Below are 21,290 nucleotides of genomic sequence, written 5' to 3' on the forward strand. Positions count from 1 at the left end.
GATCTCAGGGTCATGAGTTCGAGCCCCACATTGGGTGTAGAGATTACTTAAATAAGTAAATAAACTTTTTTTTTTTTTAAATAAAAGGTTGAATTTTAAAAAAAAGAATTTATATTGGTCCTAGAAATTCAAATATGCTGTTGGTATGGAGAGCTTTATCTTTACTCTCGGTCTAATTTCCAAGTTGCAAGTCTTCCAAATGCCACAGAAAAATTTGGTGCCAGCCTACATTTGGATGAAGTGGGAAAATTACTGGGAAGTGGCTAGTGAAGTAGAATAAAGACTCGGTGTCCTCTATTTTTAAAAAAAAAAAATTTTTTTTAATGTTTATTTTTGAGACAGAGGGAGACTGTGCGAGTGGGAGAGGAGCAGAGAGAGAGGGAGACACAGAATCTGAAACAGGCTCCAGGCTCTGAGCTGTCAGCACAGAGCCCGACGCGGGGCTCGAACCCATGAACCGCGAGATCAAGACATGAGCCGAAGTCAGACACTTAACCGACTGAGCCACCCAGGCGCCCCAAGACTCAGTGTCCTCTTAACTTCATCACCATCTCTGTTTCCCATGTTTTATTTATTTATTTTTTAAGTCTATTTATTTATTTTGAGAGGGAGAGAGAGCAGGGATTCCAAGCAGTCTCTGCAATGTCAGGCAGGAACCTGACTCGGGGCTCAATCCCATGAACTGTCAGATCATGACCTGAGCTGAAATCAAGAGTTGGATGCTTAACCAGCTGAGCCACCCACATGCCCCTGTTTGCCATCTTTTAAAAATACATATTACAGGGGCTCCTGGGTGGCTCAGTCGGTTAAGCGTCCGACTTCAGCTCAGGTCACGATCTCACGCTCCGTGAGTTCGAGCCCCGCGTCGGGCTCTGGGCTGATGGCTCAGAGCCTGGAGCCTGCTTCCGATTCTGTGTCTCCCTCTCTCTCTACCCCTCCCCCATTCGTGCTCTGTCTCTCTCAGTCTCAAAAATAAATAAACATTAATAAATAAATAAATAAACAAATAAACAAACAAACAAATAAATAAATAAAAATAAAAGTACAAATTACAGGGGCGGCCCAGATCGAGCTCTCCATCGGGGTTCTCACTGATAGCACACAGCGTGCTTGGGATTCTCTCTCCCTCTCTCCTCCTCCCTACACTGTCTCCCTCGGTCTCAAAAATAAACTTAACAAAAAAATACATATTATGAAAAGTAATTAACAGGTTTTCTCATAATAAAGGGAAGATAAATCTAAGCATAAATGATGGTATGCAAGATTGAGAATAGAAGCTGGAAGTTGAAATTTTTTAATTATAAAAGCAAGTAAGATAACTCCTATTAGAAAGGCAGATCATAAGGAGTCAGTATTGTACAGTATGGTTGGAACCTAACAAAAATAGCTTGAGTCTCAACTTCTTAGAGTGTCTCAACCTCTGTAAGAGATTAATGGTAGCCAGATGATTTTTGTCCTCACCTTTCATCTTCCCAGACAACAGGTGAAATGGACTTGTAATTCAAATGGATGGAGATGTGGTCAGGAAAGAGCAGATACCTGGCTGATAAAGCATAAATTGCCTGGCCTTAGAAATTGTGACCGAATTCCTTCCTGCCAGGAGTACTTTAAATTCAGCCAGAACCATCACAGATAACAGGAGGTGTCAGTCCATGTGGGTCCAGAAGATCTAAGTGTAAGCCTAAAGAACAGTGAGACTTATAAATTAGCAGATTTAGAACCTTCCAAAAATGAAAGCAGTCTCAGATTGAAGAGGCTGTCTTTAGTGGGGAATTCCCCATCGCTGGAGGTTTACAAGCAGAGGCCTGATGACATATCTGAATCAGGATTAGCAAAAGCCCTCCACTCAGACATCCTTACCCCGCAGCAGGACCTTCCAAGTGAATATACTCCTTTTACAGGCCAGTTTGTTTATAATATAGGAGAGGGAATTTACTTTTGATTCCAGAATAGATTGTTTCTAACGTTTTATGATTTTAGCTCTGAGTTCAAGAGTAGATTTCCTATTACATAGGGAAAGGAATGTTGGTTCTGCTTTAATTCCCAATTCTAGAGCTGAAATGGGGGTGGGAAGATCAGATGAAATTCAAATGTGTAACCCCTTCAGTGTTTTTTACATTTATCATTTCATTTTAGAAGTAATGTTAAATTCACCCTTTTTGAAAGGTAAAAGGAAGTGTTTATTTTGCTTTATCTTTTAAGTTTAAATGAGAGCTTAAGTTCTTAAAATTAGAAACTTGAGAATTCTTGTGATTTTTCTTTTTCCTCAAAAGCATTTACAGCTCTGATGGAGGGCAAAATCAATAAGCAGCTGAAGAAAGTTCTGAAGAAAATAGTAAAAGAAGCTCATGAACCCTTGGCTGTAGCTGATGCTAAACTAGGAGGGGTCATAAAGGTAATTTTTTTTTCATGCCTGCTAATCAGAGTTCACCATACAGCTTAGCAACTACAAAGACTTGGCTTTGCATTGAGTTGGTTGTTTTAAGTTCTCATACTTGATCTTTTCTCCTTTACCTATAGAATAATTGATTTCCAATATGTACTAAGCATATAAAAGTAATGCCTGGTCATTGTAGAAAATATTGATACCCCTAAAATGATTTAAAAAAAAAAAATAGCTTTAATCTTGCTGCCCAGAGATAATCTGTTAACACTGTATCCCGCCATGTCTTTGTTCAGCCACATTTCTTTTTCTTTCAACAGAAATGGAAACATGACATTTCTTTTGAGTGTGTGTGTTTATTAGAAAACTTCAGCAGGGGGTAGAGTTTCTAGAGATTGGTAGAAGTAGTGGAAAAATGGGCTCCCAAGAACAAGAAGAAGAGTTTGAGAGCCAGTTGCGATAGTTTGATCTTCAGTGGTTATTGTAGATCTTACAGTGACAGGTTAATTATTGTGTTTGTGAATATACCTCTTGTTTTTTGGGTTTTTTTAAGTTTGTTTATTTAAGTAATCTCTACTCTCAACATGGGACTTGAACTCACAACCCTGAGATCAAGACCCTCTGTGCTCCTTCCAACTGAGCCAGCCAGGTGTTCCATACCTCTAATTCTTGAAGCAAGGTTTATATTATGTTGTAGGGTTTTGTGTTTTTTTTTTTCATTTTTTTGTTATTGTTTTTTTACTGTTTTATTTATTTTTGAGAGAGTGCACGTGTGCGAGTTGGGGAGGGGCAAAGAGAGAGGGACAGAAGATCCTAAGTGGACTCTGTGCTTACAGCAGCAAGCCCGATATGGGGCTCGAACCCATGAACCATGAGATCATGACCTGAGCCAGAGTCAGATGCTCAACTGACTGAGCCACCCAGGCACCCCGTGTTATATAGGTCTTTTTAGGTAAGAAAATGCTAAGTAGATTTGAGGGGGTTTTTTGTCCAGGATTGTGAATTTAAGAAGTTCAATTAAATGAATTTCTAACACTGTCTGGTAAGTAATGAAGTTTTCTGTGATGATGTCAATCTCTATCTTCATTCTTTGGTGTGCCCACAAGTGTTTGTAATTTTCTGTTGAAAACATTAGATTTTAGCATAGTACAGAAGAAATTGTTGAATGGTGGGATTATGGGTATTTTTATTTTTTTCTTTTCAGTTTCTCTGTTTTAAAAACTTACACTGAAGATCACTCATACATACCAAATATTTGTTTCTTAAACATGATGTAATACATCTAATTTTTCATGCATGTCATTATTTGCATTGGATAAACTAGCACAATACAATGAATTATTGAATTGAATACTAAATACAATGCAAAGTGAAAAGAAATGAATGGGTGCAGAACAAAATTTATTAATGTGTGGAGGTGTGTGTGTAAAAAAATTGTATAGTAAACCCTTGAACAGCTTAGGCGTGGGGAGCCAACCCTTCCCCCCCCACACACACACACACAGTCAGAAATCTGTGTATAACTTTTGACTCCCCCAAAATTTTACTACTAAAAGCCTACTGTTGATCAGAAGTCTTACCAATGACATACATAGTTTATTAACCCGTATTCTGTATGTCAACACGTATTAGATACTGTATTTTTACAATAAAGTAAGCTAGAGGAAAGGATGTTACCGAGAAAATCGGGAGCGCCTGGCTGTCTCAGTAGGTGGAGCATGCAACTCTTGATCTTGGGATTGTGAGTTTGAGACCCATGTTGGGTATAGAGATTACTTAAATAAAATATTTTTTACAAAGAGAAGAATCGTAAAGAAGAGAAAGTACATTTATAGTACTGGACCATGTCAAAAAAGTCTGGGGGCCCTAGGTGACTTAGTTAGTTAAGCATCCAACTTCAGCTCAGGTCATGATTTCTCGGTCTGTGAGTTTGAGCCCAGCCTGATGAGTTCCAGCCCTCTGTTGGTCATTGTGCTGACAGCTAGAGCCTGGAGCCTACTTCAAATTCTGTGTCTCCCTCTCTCTCTACCCTTCCCCTGCTCACATACTCTCTTTTTGAAAAATAAATATTAAAAAAAAATTCTTTAAATCTGCATTTAGTGTTCTCCCCACACACTAACTAGAAACTGCTTTTTAAGAAACTGAGAAATATATATTTAAATCTGTTCTATTTTAATAATTAAATGGTTTTAGGAACTTAATACAGATAGATATTCTTATTCTTACAGGAAAAGCTGAATCTCAGTTGTATCCATAGTCCTGTTGTTAATGAACTTATGAGAGGAATTCGTTCCCAGATGGATGGATTAATCCCTGGAGTAGAACCACGTGAAATGGCAGCTATGTGTCTTGGATTGGCACACAGGTGAGATTTACTGGAAAACAAAGTCCGCTTATTTCTGTTTAATAAGCAATTATGTTGCACTGGTTTAACCATATTGTAAATACTAATTTAATTCTCATAATAATTTTATGAGGAAGGTAGTAGTAGTAGTATCCTCGTTTTATAGATGAATCTGATGCCCAAAGTCAGTTATGTGGTAGGTGACGAAGCCAGGGCTGGAAACCAGGCAGTCCTCATCATAAGCATTCTCTGCCTTATGAGCATTGGGTCCCACAATACTTGGGCTTTCTCTTTTTTCTTTTCTCTGATACCTGCTGAATCATTTGCTATCCCTCCGTCTTCATCTTCCTGAACTTTCTTACCTGCTATGGTCTGCTGTGTATCTGTGTTGCTTGTTTTACTGATTTTAATTGAATTTTTATAATAAGGCAAAGAGAAGCACATTGTCCTATCATGTTTAACCAGAGGTCCATTAGAACAGGCATTTCTGTTTTACTGTGGTATGTTTTCCCGGAAAGCTCGGCATATTGTGAAATTGTACTAAACTATCAGGATTTTTTGGTGAAGAATAGATAGGATTAAAGGTAGACTACTCAGAATCTATGCAACTTTATAACCAGAGCACTATCAAAAATAGCCCTGTAATCCTGGCTGGCTCAGTTGGTTAAGTGTCCTTTTGGCTCAGGTCACGATCTCACAGTTTCATGAGTTCAAGCCTAGCGTCGGGCTCCGGGCTGATGGCTTGGAGCCTGGAGCCTGCTTTGGATTCTGTGTCTGTCTCCTCTCTCTGCCCCTCCCCCATTAGTGCTGTCTCAAAATAAACTTTTAAAAAAAGCTCTATGTGTTAATACAGTTAAAAAGACACGTTAAATTTATATAAAAGGAATAATACTATAAACAGAGATCTGTACCTTTGAACAAAACATAGCATAAATCAATGAAAGGGTTAAAGCTACTGAGTTACAGAGATGAACAAAATACATAAAAGTCAAGAAGAACTTTGTAACAAGCATTTTTTTTTTGAGCGAGAGAGCAAGCACGTGTGAGGTTGTGGGGAAGGGTAGAGGGAGAAAGAATCTGGAGCCAGCTTCACTTACTGTGGCGTGCGAGTGGCTGTATCTCAGGACTTACTGTGATATCACTACCTGAGCTGAAGTCAGGAATCAAGATGCTCAACTGACTGAGCCACCAAGGTGCCCCTATGTAATAAGCATTTTTAAAAGAACATTACTAGCTAAACTGAGTCAAGATACAAGCTTGTGATTAGTTGGCATTGTATAACAGTAGTGGTTCTCAATCAGGGGCAATTTAATATCCCGTAGAGGAAATTTGGTAGTGTCTAGAGATATTTTTGGTTGTGACATACGGGTTCAGGTCTAACATAATGGGTAGAGGCCAGGGATATTGCTAAACATCCACTCTACACAGAATAGGCCCCTACAGCAAAGAATTATCTGGCCCGCATTGTAACAGTGCCAAGATTAAGAAACCCTTATGGCAATCCTATCAAAATAACACCAGCGTTCTTCACAGAGCTAGAACAAACAATCCTGAAATTTGTATGGAACCAGAAAAGACCCTGAATAGCCAAAGCAGTCTTGAAAAAGAAAACCAAAGCTGGAGGCATCACAATCCCATACTTCAAACTGTATTACAAAGCTGTAATTATTGAGACAGTATGGTACTGACACAAAAACAGACACTCAGATCAGTGGAACAGAATAGAGAGCCCAGAAATGGACACAAAACGTATGGCCAGCTAATCTTTGACAAAGCACGAAACAATATCGAATGGAATAAAGACAGTTTCTTCAGCAAGTGGTGCTGGGAAAACTGGACAGCGACATGCAGAAAAATGAACCTGGACCACTTTCCTACACAAATAAACTCAAATTGGATGAAAGACCTAAATGTAAGACAGGAAGCCATCAAAATCCTCAAAGAGAAAGCAGGCAAAAACCTCTTTGGTCTTGGTCACAGCAACTTCTTGCTGAACACGTCTCTGGAGGCAAGGGAAACAAAAGCAAAAATGAACTATTGGGACCTCATCAAAATAAAAAGCTTCTGCACAGCGGAGTAAACTGTAAAACTAAAAGGCAACTGACAGAATGGGAGAAGATACTTGAAACGATATATCAGGTAAAGGGTTAGTACCCAAAATCTATAAAGAACATATCAAACTCAACACCCAAAAAGCAAATAATCCAGTGAAGAAATGGGCAAGAGACATGAATAGACACTTCTCCAAGAAGACATCCAGATGGCCAACTGACACATGAAAACATGCTCAACATCACTCATCATCAGGGAAGTACAAATCAAAACCACAATGAAATACCACCTGACACCTGTCAGAATGGCTAACAATAACAACTCAGGCAACAACAGATGTTGGTGAGGATGTGGAAAAAGAGGAACCCTTGTATACTGCTGGGGGGAATGCAAACCGGTACAGCCACTCTGGAAAATAGTATGGAGATTTTTTAAAAAATTGAAAACAGAACTACCCTATGACCCAGCAATTGCGCTACTAGGTATTTATCCAGGGGATACAGGTGTGCTGTTTTGAAGGGACATGTGCACCCCAATGTTTATAGTAGCTCTATCCACAATAGCCAAAGTATGGAAAGAGCCCAGATGTCCATTGATGGATGTGTGTGTGTGTGCACACAATGGAATTTTACTCAGCAATCAAAAAGAATGAGATCTTGTCATTTGCAACTATGGATGAAACTAGAGGGTATTAAGCTAAATGAAATTAGAGAAAGACAAATATATGACTTCACTCTTATGAGGACTTCAAGATACAAAACATGAAAATAAGGGAGGGAAAGCAAAAATAATATAAAAACAGGGAGGGAGACAAAACATAAGAATAAATAAATATAAGTAAAATTAAAAAAAATCCTTATGTACAATTTTGTTCCTCCATGGCTTTCTGTTTTCAGGTGTTAACAGTGCTGTACTTTTATTTACCTACTGGTATAAAGCATTGATACCTTGTAAAAATCATGTATGAGCCAATATGACTTGCATTGCACAGCATCATCCTTTTTGTCTGTCATAAATTAATTCATGTTTCTGAAATATAGGTTATAGCAGGACAGATGTATTTTCTTTTTAAATGTGTATTTCCACGTTGCTCTTGAGTAGCTCAGTTAAGTGAGTCTGTTAAGTGACTTCAGCTCAGGTCATGATCTCACGCACTGTGTTGGCGCATGCTCTTTCTCTGTCTCTCTGTCTCTCAAAAATAAATAAACATTAAAAAATTTAAATGTGTATTTCCTGGTTTTGCATAATTATATTCTGTTTGTTTTATTTATTTTGAGAGATCATGAGTGGGGCAGGGGTAGAGAGAGAATCCCAAGCAGGCTCTGCACTGACCTGGGGCTCGAACCCAGGAACCATGAGATCACAATCTGAGCCGAAACCAAGAGTTGGACGCTTAAACTGACTGAGACACCCAGGCGCCCCTGATTTTGCATATTGTATTCTTGTTCAACTGATTTTCTCATGCTGGGAAAATTAAAATATTGCAGCTCCAAGAAGAGGGGATTGGTTTTAAACAATTTTTTAAGCTGTTAGTTCTTTTCATAGATGCTGTCAGTAATTTCTTATTTTTCCCTTTTATCCCCAGCTTGTCCCGGTATAGATTGAAATTTAGTGCTGATAAAGTGGATACCATGATTGTTCAGGCAATTTGTAAGTATAATCCATGGGAGGCCTAATCCTCATGACTTTTTCCTCCTGTTAAAACTGTATTTTTTGTAATGTTAGCACTTGAGGAAGGGAAAGGAGATCAGTTAGAATTTTTAGTAATGAAGTAGAGAAACTAGAAAATGCAGAATTGGGAAGGAAAACCACCCATAATTTAACTAGGTAGAAATAACGTGAATTAACACTAGTGATGTTAACAGATGTGTGTTTTTCCGTGAAGTAAATGACTAAGTAGGATCTATTGCATTGTGCTTTTTTCACTTGGCTTTGTAATAGGTCGTTTTCCTAAGTCATTAAATGAATTTTGAAAACATCAGATTCTTAACAGTTTCTAGTTTTAAAAATCCCTTTAAATGGCAATTGCATTTCTGGGTATATACTCCAAAGAATTGAAAGCAGATACTCACAGGTATATATACATCTGCATTCACAGTAGCGTTATTCACAATAGCCAAAAGATGGAAACAACCCATATACCCATTAACAGATGAATGGGTAAACAAAATGGAATACATACACACAATGGATTATTATTTATCTTTAAGAAGGAATGAAGTTCTAATACATGTTACAACATGTTATATGAGTTTTGAAAACCTGCTAGGAGAAATAAACCACACAAAAAAACACTACTATTGTGTGGTTCCACTTATGAGGTACCTAAAACAGGCAAGTTCATAGAGAATGGAAGTAGAAGAGATAACCAGGAGATGGGAGGAGGAGAGGATGGGGTGTTATTTATTGGGTGCAGAGTTTCCATTTGGTATGATGAAAGAGTTCTAGAAATGGATAGTGGGTGACTGTTGCTCAACATTGTGAATGTACTTGATGCCACTGAAACCTACACTTGAAAATGGTTAAAATAGTAAATTTTATGTATATTTTACCACAGTTTTTCAAAGCCTTTTTAAAAGTTCTTTTCTTTTCCATCTTAATCTCCTGCAGCCTTGTTAGATGATCTAGATAAAGAACTAAACAACTACATTATGCGGTGTAGAGAATGGTATGGCTGGCATTTTCCTGAATTAGGAAAAATTATTTCAGATAATTTGACATACTGCAAGTGTTTACAGAAAGTTGGTGAGTAACTTTATCTTTTAAGGCATTGAAAATAAGTATTTGCATCCAAAAACATGAGTTTATAGTAATGCTTTTTCCTTGAGCTTCCCAGAGTTCCTTATGACTTTTATGTGTTTGGGAGTGTAGTGATCTTAGTGTCTGTTAGAATTCAGATACAGTTATCTGTGATTTTGATGGCCTGTACAACAGAGCATCATTCTCTAATTTGGTTTTTCCTTTTCTTTCTTTCTTTGTTTCTTTCTTTCTTTTTTCTTTTTTTAAGTTCATTTATTTATTTTGAGAGAGAGAACACAAGCGAGCACAACCTGGGGAGGGGCAGAGAGATGGGGAATGAGAGAGAATTCCAAGCAGGCTCCACACTTACAGCACAGAGCCCAGTGCAGGGCTCAAACCCACAAACTGTAAAATCATGACCTGACACAAACTGTAAGATCAGGACCTGAGCCAAAATCAAGAGTCAGGTACTCAACCGACTGAGCCACCCAGATGCCCCTCTAATTTGGTTTTTCTGAAAATGGCATCTTCAGATGAATATATCTCATAGTGAATTTGCCATTAATACGAACAACTGTAGACTTCGAATAGCGTGCATTATATTAATAATAAAACTAGTACGCTGCCTATGCTGTTACTGTTATATTCTATATTAATAGTACAGTAATATTAGTAGAGGGGCTTGGGCATTGTTGATAAATAGGACTTACCAGGTTCATGTTATATTACCATATTACCACCTCAAGAATTCATGGCACTGGCTTTAATGAAACCTTGGCTACAAATTGTCACAATATTATCAGTCCTATTTCATGGGGTATTTTGTTTTTATCTAATGCATATTTTTTTTGAATAGAAATGTGGGGAGAGATTTTAAGCTCTAAAATTAAGCCTTTACATAAGAAAAATATCCAGGTCAGACTTGTTTGCTTTTTGTTTTGTTTAGGTACCCTTTTCATTGGCTTATTTCTACCTTTGTTTTGTTTTGTTTTGTTTTGTTTTGTTTTGTTTTGTTTTGTTACTATTTGGGTTTTATATAATTTGTTAAAGAGTGATTCTTCCTCATCCTCTGCAAACATTCCATAGGCGACAGGAAGAATTATGCCTCAGCTAAACTTTCTGAATTACTGCCAGAGGAAGTTGAAGCAGAAGTGAAAGCAGCTGCAGAGATATCAATGGGAACAGAGGTTTCAGAAGAAGATATTTGCAATATTCTACATCTCTGCACTCAGGTAAACTATACATGGAGAAACTAGTTGTGTTGGAACCAGCTATGGAATAATTTTCTGATGGCAATGATGATTTTTAAATTTACTAATTACCTGAAAAATATGAGGGTGTTCAGTCACTACCTCATCTGATGCCATCTTGATTTATATACTTAGTGGGGGAAATAATACTGAAGTAAAGTTAATAGAACACTATCAATTTATTTGTATTGTCAGCATTGTCTGGATAATGAATTATAAATCCATTAAGAAGACAGAGAATTACAGTTTGAATTATTTAATTCCAGCCTCTGTGTTTGTAGCCTGGAGCCCCTTTTTGCCCATTTGGAGATAGTTAAACAAGAATCACAAAGAAGGGGCACTTGGCTGGCTTAGTTGATAGAGCATGTGACTTTTAATTTCAGGGTTTAAAGTCTAGCCCCATGTTGGGTACAGAGATTACTTAAAAACAAAATCTTAAAAAACAAAGTACCAAAGAGGATGATACAATGTCTAGCCCTTGGAGTTTTTGTTTGTTTTTGTTTTTTTTAATGTTTGTTTTTGAGAGAGAGCATGAACAGGGAAGAGGCAGAAAGAGAGGGGGACAGAGGATCTGAAGCAGGCTTTGCTCTGTCAGCGCAGAGCCCGATGCAGGGCTTGAACTCCCAAACCGTGAGATCATGACCTGAGGCAAAGCTGAGCACTTAACCAAATTAATAGTTGACTAACATTTTTAGGCAGCGTATTAGATTGTTTACATTTATTATCTCATAAAATATGTATTAAAATGAGAAACTGAAGTAAGGAGTGGTTCATTTTCCCAGGATTGCACAGCTGTTCTGTGATAATTTAGGAAGGACTGTAATGTTTCAGGCGGTGGTTTTTATATAATTTTTACTCAGATCATTTTTGACATATCCACTTTGTTCTTTATACTAGGTAATTGAAATCTCAGAGTATAGAACCCAGCTCTATGAATATCTACAAAATCGAATGATGGCCATTGCACCGAACGTTACAGTCATGGTTGGGGAATTAGTGGGAGCACGGCTTATTGCTCATGCAGGTGATGATTTTAATGTGACTGGTAAATAGGAATATTTAGAGTTGAGTTATTTTCTACTAGGATTATTTTTTACTCTTCAAATTACATTTATTAGAAATTTTTGGTAAAAAATAGAAGTAGATAGTATATTGGGGAGAACCAAGGACCAAGTAAGTGTTCAATGATGATTCTAATTTGTATGCCTGATTTCCTTTTGGATAATGAAGGCATCTTTAGTCACTACCTCTTCTGAGACACTTATGGTCCATTTTCAGAAGTTTGTTACCATTAATTAGAATATTCAGATGAAGTGCAGGAGGATGAAATCAGTTAATATTTCCTGATACTAAAAACTCATCAGATTAAAATAGGAATAGTTATCACAAGGGTTGATATATATGCTTGATTGAGAATTTGGTTCACTATTAAATATGCTATTTAATTTAATTTTTTTTTTTTCAACTTTTATTTATTTTTTTGGGACAGAGAGAGAGCATGAACGGGGGAGGGGCAGAGAGAGAGGGAGACACAGAATCGGAAACCGGCTCCAGGCTCTGAGCCATCAGCCCAGAGCCTGACGCGGGGCTCGAACTCACGGACCGTGAGATCGTGACCTGGCTCAAGTCGGACGCTTAACTGACTGCGCCACCCAGGCGCCCCTAAATATGCTATTTTAAAATACGCTATTTTAATATATTTGACATGCAAAATATTTTTAATAAATAATTTATCATAAAACTTCAAACATGTATATAGTGATTTTACAAAGAAGGTATGCTACAAAATACTATAAAATTGAATAGTTGCAAATAGAGTGAATTACTAGCTCGTTATATTATTGGAGTATAATCCATCACAGAAGATCTTAACATATCATCTGTCACCATGTCTAAACTAGAATAGCTCCTGTAACTGCATCATTAAATAGACAAATATGCCATTCAGATACCTTCAGCTGCAAGGTTGGGATCATCTGGCAGGTTTTGTTGTCTACATATGAAATTTCATAGGCTTAGCTAACCTTTTGTTGTAAGAGATATAGGGATTAACAGAAGTATGTTTTTAATTTTAAATATGTATTGTGTGGTTGAGCATTAATGTTGGGGGTGTGTTCTTACGAAATCTGTGTAATAAATTTAACAAACCAGCACCTTTTAGTACCCGATTATACTTATATAATATAAGTGTATCTCCATCTCCATATCTTAAACAACAGAGGTAAATAAAGTGTGAGAAGATTATCACATAGTTCTACTACTGAGATGTCCTGAGAGTTTCCATTTATTTGTATATTTTTTTCATCTCTAAAAGTAGAATATTTGATGTCCAAAATCATCCCCTGTGGTATGGTGGTGGAATGTGGAATAGTAATACCATCTCTCAGGCAAATAAGTATAATTGAACTGATAGTCTTAACCTTCAGTTACCGTAAGCATTCATTACAAACTTCTGCCCATGGTGCTACATGGATGAATCACAAATGCTGAAGTTTTTTAGGGAATCCCAGACTATATAGAATCTGAATTATTTTTATTTACTGTAGTGGCTGTAAATACTTAGACTGTATGTCTTGTGTTTAATACATGGAACTTTCAAATACTTGGAATTGCATTCCTTGTAACTACCTCTTTTCTTTTGAAGGTTCTCTTTTGAATTTGGCCAAACACGCAGCTTCTACAGTTCAGATTCTTGGAGCAGAAAAGGCACTCTTCAGAGCCCTCAAGTCTAGACGAGATACTCCAAAGTATGGACTCATTTATCATGCTTCACTTGTAGGCCAAACAAGTCCCAAACACAAAGGAAAGGTGAGTTACAGTTCTCCTGAGGTGGGTCGTTTTTCTTTTTTTCCCTCTAAATAACCCATATCCTACTCTGTAATATGCAATAAATCTTTCTACTACTTCTTTTCATTAAATAGAGAATGATGAATTCTTGAGCTTTTTAAAAAGCACTTCTGTACACTGAAAGTGTACTCAGGGCTCCTGGCTGACTTAGTCAGTAGAGCATGGACCTCTTGATTGTGGGACCATGAGTTCCAAGCCCCTTGTTGGGTGTAGAGTTTACTTAAAAAAAAAAAAAAAAAACTACCTATGAGAAGTAGGTCTCTCGGTTTTACAGATGAGAAAGCTGAATCTTAAACCAACTAAGTACTTTCAAGGTTTTTGGTAGGATACGTAATTTAATAGAAACTGAAATTTTATAAAATTCAGAGCAGATAGAAGAAGGAGGTTGGTAAAGTGTTAATTAGCCTAAAAAGGGGGCTACGCGTTTTCTGGATGACCTCTTGATATAGAACTAAGGTCACTGAGTAGAAATTAAAAGAAGACATTAGAAGAGCAGTTTGAGCTCATTTTATTTTTTTATCTTATTTTTTATATATGTAATTTACTGTCAAATTGGTTTCCATACAACACCCAGTGCTTATCCCAACAAGTGCCCTCCTCAATGCCCATCACCCACTTTCCCCTCCCCCCCACACCCCATCAACCCTCAGTTTGTTCTCAGTATTTAAGAGTCTCTTATGGTTTGTCTCCTTCCCTCTCTAACTTTTTTCCCCCTATCCCCACCCCTCTCTGGTCTTCTGTTGAGTTTCTCAGGATCCACATATGAGTGAAAACATACGGTATCTTATCTTTCTCTGCCTGACTTATTTCACTTAGCATAACACTCTCCAGTTCCATCCACATTGCTACAAATGGCCAGATTTCATCCTTTCTCATTGCCAAGTGGTATTCCATTGTATATATAAACCACATCTTCTTTATCCATTCATCAGTTGATGTAGATGGACATTTAGGCTCTTTCCATAATTTGGCTGTTGTTGAAAGTGCTACTATAAACATTGGGGTACAAGTGCCCCTGTGCATCAGCACTCCTGTATCCCTTGGGTAAATTCCTAGCAGTGCTATTGCTGGGTCATAGGGTAGATCTATTTTTAATTTTTTGAGGAACTTCCACACTGTTTTCCAGAGCAGCTGCATCAGTTTGCATTCCCACCAACAGTGCAAGAGGGTTCCCGTTTCTCCACATCCTCTCCAGCTTGAGCTCATTTTAGATATGAACTACAAGATACTTTTTTCCACCAAAACGAATATAGTTGTGTATATAACCAGTTACCCATTATATGGTGGCAAAGATTGAGATATAAGATAGGTTTCTTGAGTTGTATGATTTTATAATACTTTTGTAATTCCTGATTTGGAAAAATCCTAGAGTGAATGATTGAGTTCATGACTTGCTCTAGTTTTCTCATGGATAACTTATTGAGGATTTTTATATCTCAACTTGGAATATAGTTTGAATGCCTCTAACTTCAAGTTCTCTTTTAGATTTCTCGAATGCTGGCAGCCAAAACTGTTTTGGCTATCCGGTATGATGCTTTTGGTGAAGATTCCAGTTCTGCAATGGGAATTGAGAACAGAGCCAAATTAGAGGCCAGGTTGAGGACCTTGGAAGATAGAGGGGTAAGAACCACATCCTGCCTATTATTGCAGAAGTGTTAGCTATCAAAAATTAATAAACTTCAAGTGTATGTACTTAATTATTTCACCTAAGCAGCTTTATTTATGAAACATTTCAGCATATCTAACAACATTTTTTGTTTCTGCTGTTAACAATTTCCCTTATATTTACCAAAAATTGATATCTTTTCTTAGATAAGGAAAATAAGTGGAACAGGAAAAGCATTAGCAAAAACAGAAAAATACGAACATAAAAGGTGAGTACGTTTGGGGGAGGATGGATGAACAGTTTCTGCTTATTTAAATTATAATTTTTGACAGCACTTTTTTATTATAAACGTAAACACCTCAATGTCTCTAATTGTTTCTTTGCTCCTTACAGTTTTCCATATTTACTTTTTTTTTTTTAACTTTATATTATTCGTAAGGGAGAGAGTGTGGGAAGGGGGAGAGGGAGAGAGAATCCCAAGCAGGTTCCATGCTGCCCAATGCAGGGCTCAATCCCATGAACCTGTGTGATGATGACCTGAGCCGAAATCAAGAGTCAAATGCTTAACTGACTGAGCCACCCAGTCACCCCACAATTTTTAATCATATACATATTTTTACGTTGTTGTACTAAGTACACATATAGCATACTTGTTTTGGCTTTCTATACCCAACGTGGGCTCAAACTCAAGACTGTGAGATCCAGATTTGCATACTCCTTCGACTGATCAGCCAGGCACCCCTTGGCTTTTTTTCTTAATATTTGTTCATTTTCAGATGTAAAGACAGAAGAGTCTAAAACTAGCTAAGAGGCATAGTATTCAGACCACCATGAAATTAACAAAAGATACGTGTAGGGAGAGGTATTTTGCTTGTTATTTGAGGTAATGTTCAACACTGGTAAGGTTGTGATGATGGAAGTAGAGAGTGGTACAACTTTTCTGGGAAGCAGTTTGACAGTATGTATCAGGAGCCTTTAAAATGTTTCTTGTCATTAACCCATAAATTCCATTAGGACTCTTGTAACCCTTCTAAGAATTTTAATAGTAAATAAGTGGGCAAGGAGAACAAAATACCATAACATCTTACCATATATATTCATATGTCTGTAAGTGTACACATTTAGAAAAATTGTTTTCCTTTATTCTGTTCAAGGTCTAATTTGATGTGTTTAGTTGATAAGTGTGGATCTTTGTTCTTTAAATTCTAAATGTTTTTAATCTATAAAAATTAAACAGCCACAAGTCTACAATTTAAAAAATGAAACATTCGTTAGCTTGTTTTGAACAATTTTTTAATATTCCCATACCATGGGACTTTAAACACATGAACTTAGGATTTTAAACACATGGTGTTAAAGCACCAATTATGAGGTTTAGTTCTTAGGCACTTAGTACTTCAGTTTTTTCTTTCTGCTACATTAGAGCGAAAGCAAATGTTGCCTTATTTAGGGAATGTTTATCCATATGTATCCCTGCTTGTTCTACCTTTTGGGATTTTGTGATGAAGTCTTTAGTATTAACTTGATGAGGTTTTTTGTGGGTTTTCTGTTTTGTTGTTGTTGTTTTCATTGAATTGCCCTATGTTCTAAAACTTGAATTGCTTCAATTTTTACTTTCTAGATGTCATTTGGTATAAAGAGATTTTTTTTCCATCTTTCCCCATACTGATTGAATGTTTTTCTGTACCATAGTCACTACATTGATTACTAAACCAAAATTCATTTTAGTTCCCCACTTCTCTTGAAGTCTGATTGATCTGCTTGGAAAATAGTAAAACCTCTTTACCTTTTGGGAACTATTAGTTTTCATAAACTGCCCCACAGCCACTAAAGTAAAACAGCATTGTATGCTTATGTAAGTATTATCTACTAGTATTTCCTTTAAATCTGTTTAGAATTATTTCATACAAGTATTTGTAGAAATTTTCTATAATTTGGCTTTTTCAGTGAAGTGAAGACATATGATCCTTCTGGTGACTCCACACTCCCAACCTGTTCTAAGAAACGCAAGATAGAACAGGTAGATAAAGAGGATGAAATTATTGAAAAGAAGGCAAAAAAAGCCAAGGTTAAAATTAAAGGTCAGTTTAAATTTTTTGAATGTTCTTTATATATATATTTTTTTTAATGTTTATTTATTTTTGAGAGAGAGTGCACATGCGAGTGGGGAAGGGGCAGAGTGACAGGGAGACACAGAATCTGAAGCAGGCTCTTCAGCTCTTGAGCTGTCAGCACAGCTCAACACAGAGCTCAAACCCATGAACCATGAGATCATGACCTGAGCCGAAATTGGACGCTTAACCGACTGAGCCACCTGGGCACCTCTATATTATTTTTTAAGAAAGACTTCAGAAATCTTGGGAAAGTACATGCCACTGAACTTTATTGTAAAATCACCCATATTGAAAGCTAATGGTGTTTTAATAAGCTGCCATGTTCTCTGGGAATAGTTCAGGTACTATTAGATATATCAGACTTCATAGAGGAATGTGAGAAGCGTTTCTTTCAATATGTGGAATTCTGTATTATGCTAAGTGTACCAAACTTTAGTTAACTACCATGTGAGCTATTTTGAGAATAGCTTAAAACATAAAAAAATGCTTATGGTTTCTACGTTATTGAAGTATTTTTGTTATATAGTTAAGAGTAGAATTCACAGCAGTGGTTTTCTTCATTGTTTCTGTCACATAGAATGGACTATAGTAATAACATTGGGTAGCCTGCCGTTACAGTAATATTTAATAGGTGCTCTCCATTGAACTACGCTGTCTCGCAAAGTTGATAAGCCAGTAATTCTGTTTACTAGCAGTACTTGTGTTGAATGCCTACAGACTAGTCCAACAAGAGTATCATGCATTAAAATAATGACTGATTTAATTTTTGGTTTCTAAATAGCTTAGTGGTCAAAAGTATACTATCAGCAAATGGGAATTCTTACCCTGGCTGAAGAGAACATAAACAAGTTATTCAGCTTCTACACTTCTGTTTACTTATTGAACAGTAAGGTGATCTCTAGGTCCCTTAATTAGCATTTGAAACACCAGACTCCAGGATTGTATCTTCACTTGTATATCCATCCAGTAAGCTTTTTAAACTTGAACTTTCGTGGATCCTTGTTACTCTCAGTCTGTTACTCTCCAATTTATTTTTCTTATAAAGTAGCAATTCTGGTTGCTTTGGCCTTTAACTTTCACTCTTCGAAAACCTACTCTGGCAACAAATCCTTTTTTTTTTTTTTTTTTTAGAACTTATATTTTTGAGTAATCTCTACACCCAGTATGGTGCTCATACTTAAAACCCCGAGATCAAGACTTGCATGCTCCGTCAACAGCCACACACCCCTATTTTGGCAACAAATCCTTTCAATTCAGTTCTACTTTGAAAATATTTCCAGGGGCACCTGGGTGGCTCAGTCGGTTAGCTGTCTGACTTCAGCTCAGGTCATGATCTCATGGTTTGTGAGTTCGAGCCCTGCGTCGGGCTCTGTGCTGACAGCTCAGAGCCTGGAGCCTACTTCAGATTCTGTGTCTTCCCCTCTCTCTACCCCTCCCCTGCTCAGCTCTATGTCTCTCTGTCTCTCAATAATAAACGTTAAAAAAATATATATATAAAGGGGCGCCTGGGTGGCTCAGTTGGTTGAGCATCCGACTTCGGCTCAGGTCATTATCTCGCGGTCTGTGAGTTCAAGCCCTGCATCGGGCTCTGTGCTGACAGCTCAGAGCCTGGAGCCTGCTTCAGATTCTGTGTCTGCCTCTCTCTCTGCCCCTCCCCCACTCATGCTCTGTCTCAGAAATAAATAAACATTTATATATATATATATATATATATATACACACACACACACACACACATATATATATCCAGAGTCTAACCACTTGTCATATCCACCACTGCTGTTCTTAATGTAGCAGCCACCGTGACACCCATTAGCTCTGATTCAGTCCTACTCCTTGCTCACTCTGCTGCAGCCACACTGGCCTCCTTCTTATTCCTTAAACCTGCCAATTCCCCTTCTCTCCCAAAATAACCTTAGCATTTGCTATTCTCTATACCTGGAAAAATTTTCCTCAGGATAATATTTTTCCATCATTCACTCACTCCCTTGCTTCTTGCAGGTGTTTGTCTGACTGCCCTGTCTAAACTATCCATACGCATTGTCTTCTTCAATGTTCCCCTTCCTGCTTTATTTTTACCTTTAGCACTGATTACTGTGTAAAATATTGTATAGTTGTATCATTTTGGGTTTTTTCTCTACTCCTAAAATAAAAGATATATAAGGACAAGGAGTTTGTCTGTTTTATGCCTTGTTGTATCTCAAATTGTAGAATACAACCTGGTATTTAGTAGGTGCTAAATGAATTTTTGGTGAATGACTTTTTTTTTCCCTTAAAGGTGAATGAGTTTCTAACGATAGCTACCTATTATTGAGTCCTCATTCTAATGCCCCAAGTATTATATGTTATCTCATTAAGTCCTAGTTATCATCCAGTGAGGTAGACATCACTAAATTTTACAGATGAGTAATATGAGTTTACAGAAGTCAAATGACTTACTCTCCAGGTCCCACCAGGTTGAGTAAACCCAAGTGTCCTAACTCTGGAGCATAAACTCTTAATCATTTCTAATATAATTGACAGTTTGCAAAAATAGTTTCAATGTGTTTTATTCCTAATTTCTATACGTAGCTACCTGATCTCATGAGAAATTTCTTTGAGCTTTATATCATTTAAGTTAGAGTTAATGGACTAGGCAGGAATTGCAAGGACCTTTCCACTTATAGAATTTTATAATAAACATTGGCTAGTTAACCAGAATGATGGGGGGGGGGGGGAGTGAGATTCCAAAAGTTTGGGGTGGGGGAAGTGAGGTCTGACACAATGTTAATTGTTGTGTCTTTATACTTACCCATTCAGTTGAAGAAACCACAACAGTAGCAGCCGAAGAAGAGGAAGAAGAGGAAGAAGGAGTACTAGTGGTGGAAGAACAGGAGACATCTGTGAAGAAGAAGAAGAAAAAGGACAAAAAGAAACACATTAAGGAGGAACCACTTTCCGAGGAAGAACCGTGCACTAGCACAGCAATTCCTGTATGTTTGTTTTTAATTGCCAATACTTTGTTGGTATGGACAGGGTCTCTGTATTTTATTCTATTCTCTTTATCAGAAATGAGCAAGCAGTTACGGTTTTCAATGATGGAATAGTAAAAATAAAAATGATATTTTTTACAAAGAGCCATTTCCTAAACGTAGAATCTTATTGCAAAATAGGTTTGCCTTGAGAAAGAAAGAATATGATTTGCTACAGATCACTTTTGGTTTTTATATTTTTTGGGTTTTTGTTTTTATATTTTTGCTAAAGATCACTTTCATAGAGGTGGTTTTTATATTTTTAGGTTTTAATCTTTAACCCAAATTTATTTTTAAGGAAAATAGATCTCCTTTGTTCTTATAGGAAAAGTTATTGTTACCCATACATTTACAGCTCTTTCAAAAGCCTTCTTGTTGGTTATTTTCAGAGTCCAGAGAAAAAGAAGAAAAAGAAAAAAAAGAGAGATAATGAGGACTAATTGAAGGGAACCATCTTTGAATCACCTGGATACATCACACTTCAGTCAGGAAATATCAGAGATGCTCTCCAATTGAGAGAACGTTGAATGAAACAAAGTGATTGATCATCTATAGCTTTCCAAACCTATTTGTGTCTTGACACCAATTCTGATAATTTGATTATGTTATCATTTCTTAGAGTCTTTGTTATACAAATAAAAATATTTTCTTTGTACTTTGAGGCAGTTCTGTGATCTCTGTATTTTAGGTAGACAGCCTTGGCCCTTTATTCTATCTAGCATTTGATGGTTAGTGCTTTGATAATTAAAGCTGAGAAGTGAGAGTTGTGACTTGTTAATTTGAAACTTAGCCTTTTGGGAGATCATGTAGATGGACCAATTTGAGAGCCTCACACTAATGTTTCTTTTTTCCTTTTCGGACTCTTTTTCTCCTTTTCTCCTATTTTTCCGCCTCTGTGTTTATTTAAATAAAGCTGTGTTTTGTGTTCAAAATTTTTAAATTAA

General features: G+C 37.0%; 1 protein-coding gene and 2 non-coding genes across 4 annotated transcripts in view; all 3 read left to right on the forward strand.

Moving 5' to 3' along the window:
- The window catches only part of NOP58 (NOP58 ribonucleoprotein), a 34,259-nt gene extending 13,258 nt beyond the window's left edge, over positions 1–21,001 (forward strand). For both annotated transcript variants that reach the window (XM_045480780.1, XM_045480782.1), the window contains exons 4-15: positions 2,274–2,395; positions 4,612–4,748; positions 8,365–8,429; positions 9,390–9,524; positions 10,605–10,750; positions 11,666–11,792; positions 13,413–13,576; positions 15,101–15,235; positions 15,428–15,489; positions 17,169–17,302; positions 20,135–20,307; positions 20,736–21,001. In XM_045480780.1, the coding sequence (XP_045336736.1) occupies positions 2,274–2,395; positions 4,612–4,748; positions 8,365–8,429; positions 9,390–9,524; positions 10,605–10,750; positions 11,666–11,792; positions 13,413–13,576; positions 15,101–15,235; positions 15,428–15,489; positions 17,169–17,302; positions 20,135–20,307; positions 20,736–20,786 (1,451 nt within the window). In that variant the 3' untranslated portion in view covers positions 20,787–21,001. The remainder of the gene's footprint in view (positions 1–2,273; positions 2,396–4,611; positions 4,749–8,364; positions 8,430–9,389; positions 9,525–10,604; positions 10,751–11,665; positions 11,793–13,412; positions 13,577–15,100; positions 15,236–15,427; positions 15,490–17,168; positions 17,303–20,134; positions 20,308–20,735) is intronic.
- On the forward strand, positions 10,806–10,887 carry LOC123600266. Its single transcript, XR_006713625.1, has one exon. It is a non-coding gene; the product is annotated as a small nucleolar RNA SNORD11B (small nucleolar RNA).
- On the forward strand, positions 11,946–12,029 carry LOC123600265. Its single transcript, XR_006713624.1, has one exon. It is a non-coding gene; the product is annotated as a small nucleolar RNA SNORD11 (small nucleolar RNA).
- Positions 21,002–21,290: the final 289 nt, after the last annotated feature.

Source organism: Leopardus geoffroyi, chromosome C1, assembly GCF_018350155.1.
Source record: "Leopardus geoffroyi isolate Oge1 chromosome C1, O.geoffroyi_Oge1_pat1.0, whole genome shotgun sequence".
Classification (NCBI taxonomy): domain Eukaryota; kingdom Metazoa; phylum Chordata; class Mammalia; order Carnivora; family Felidae; genus Leopardus; species Leopardus geoffroyi.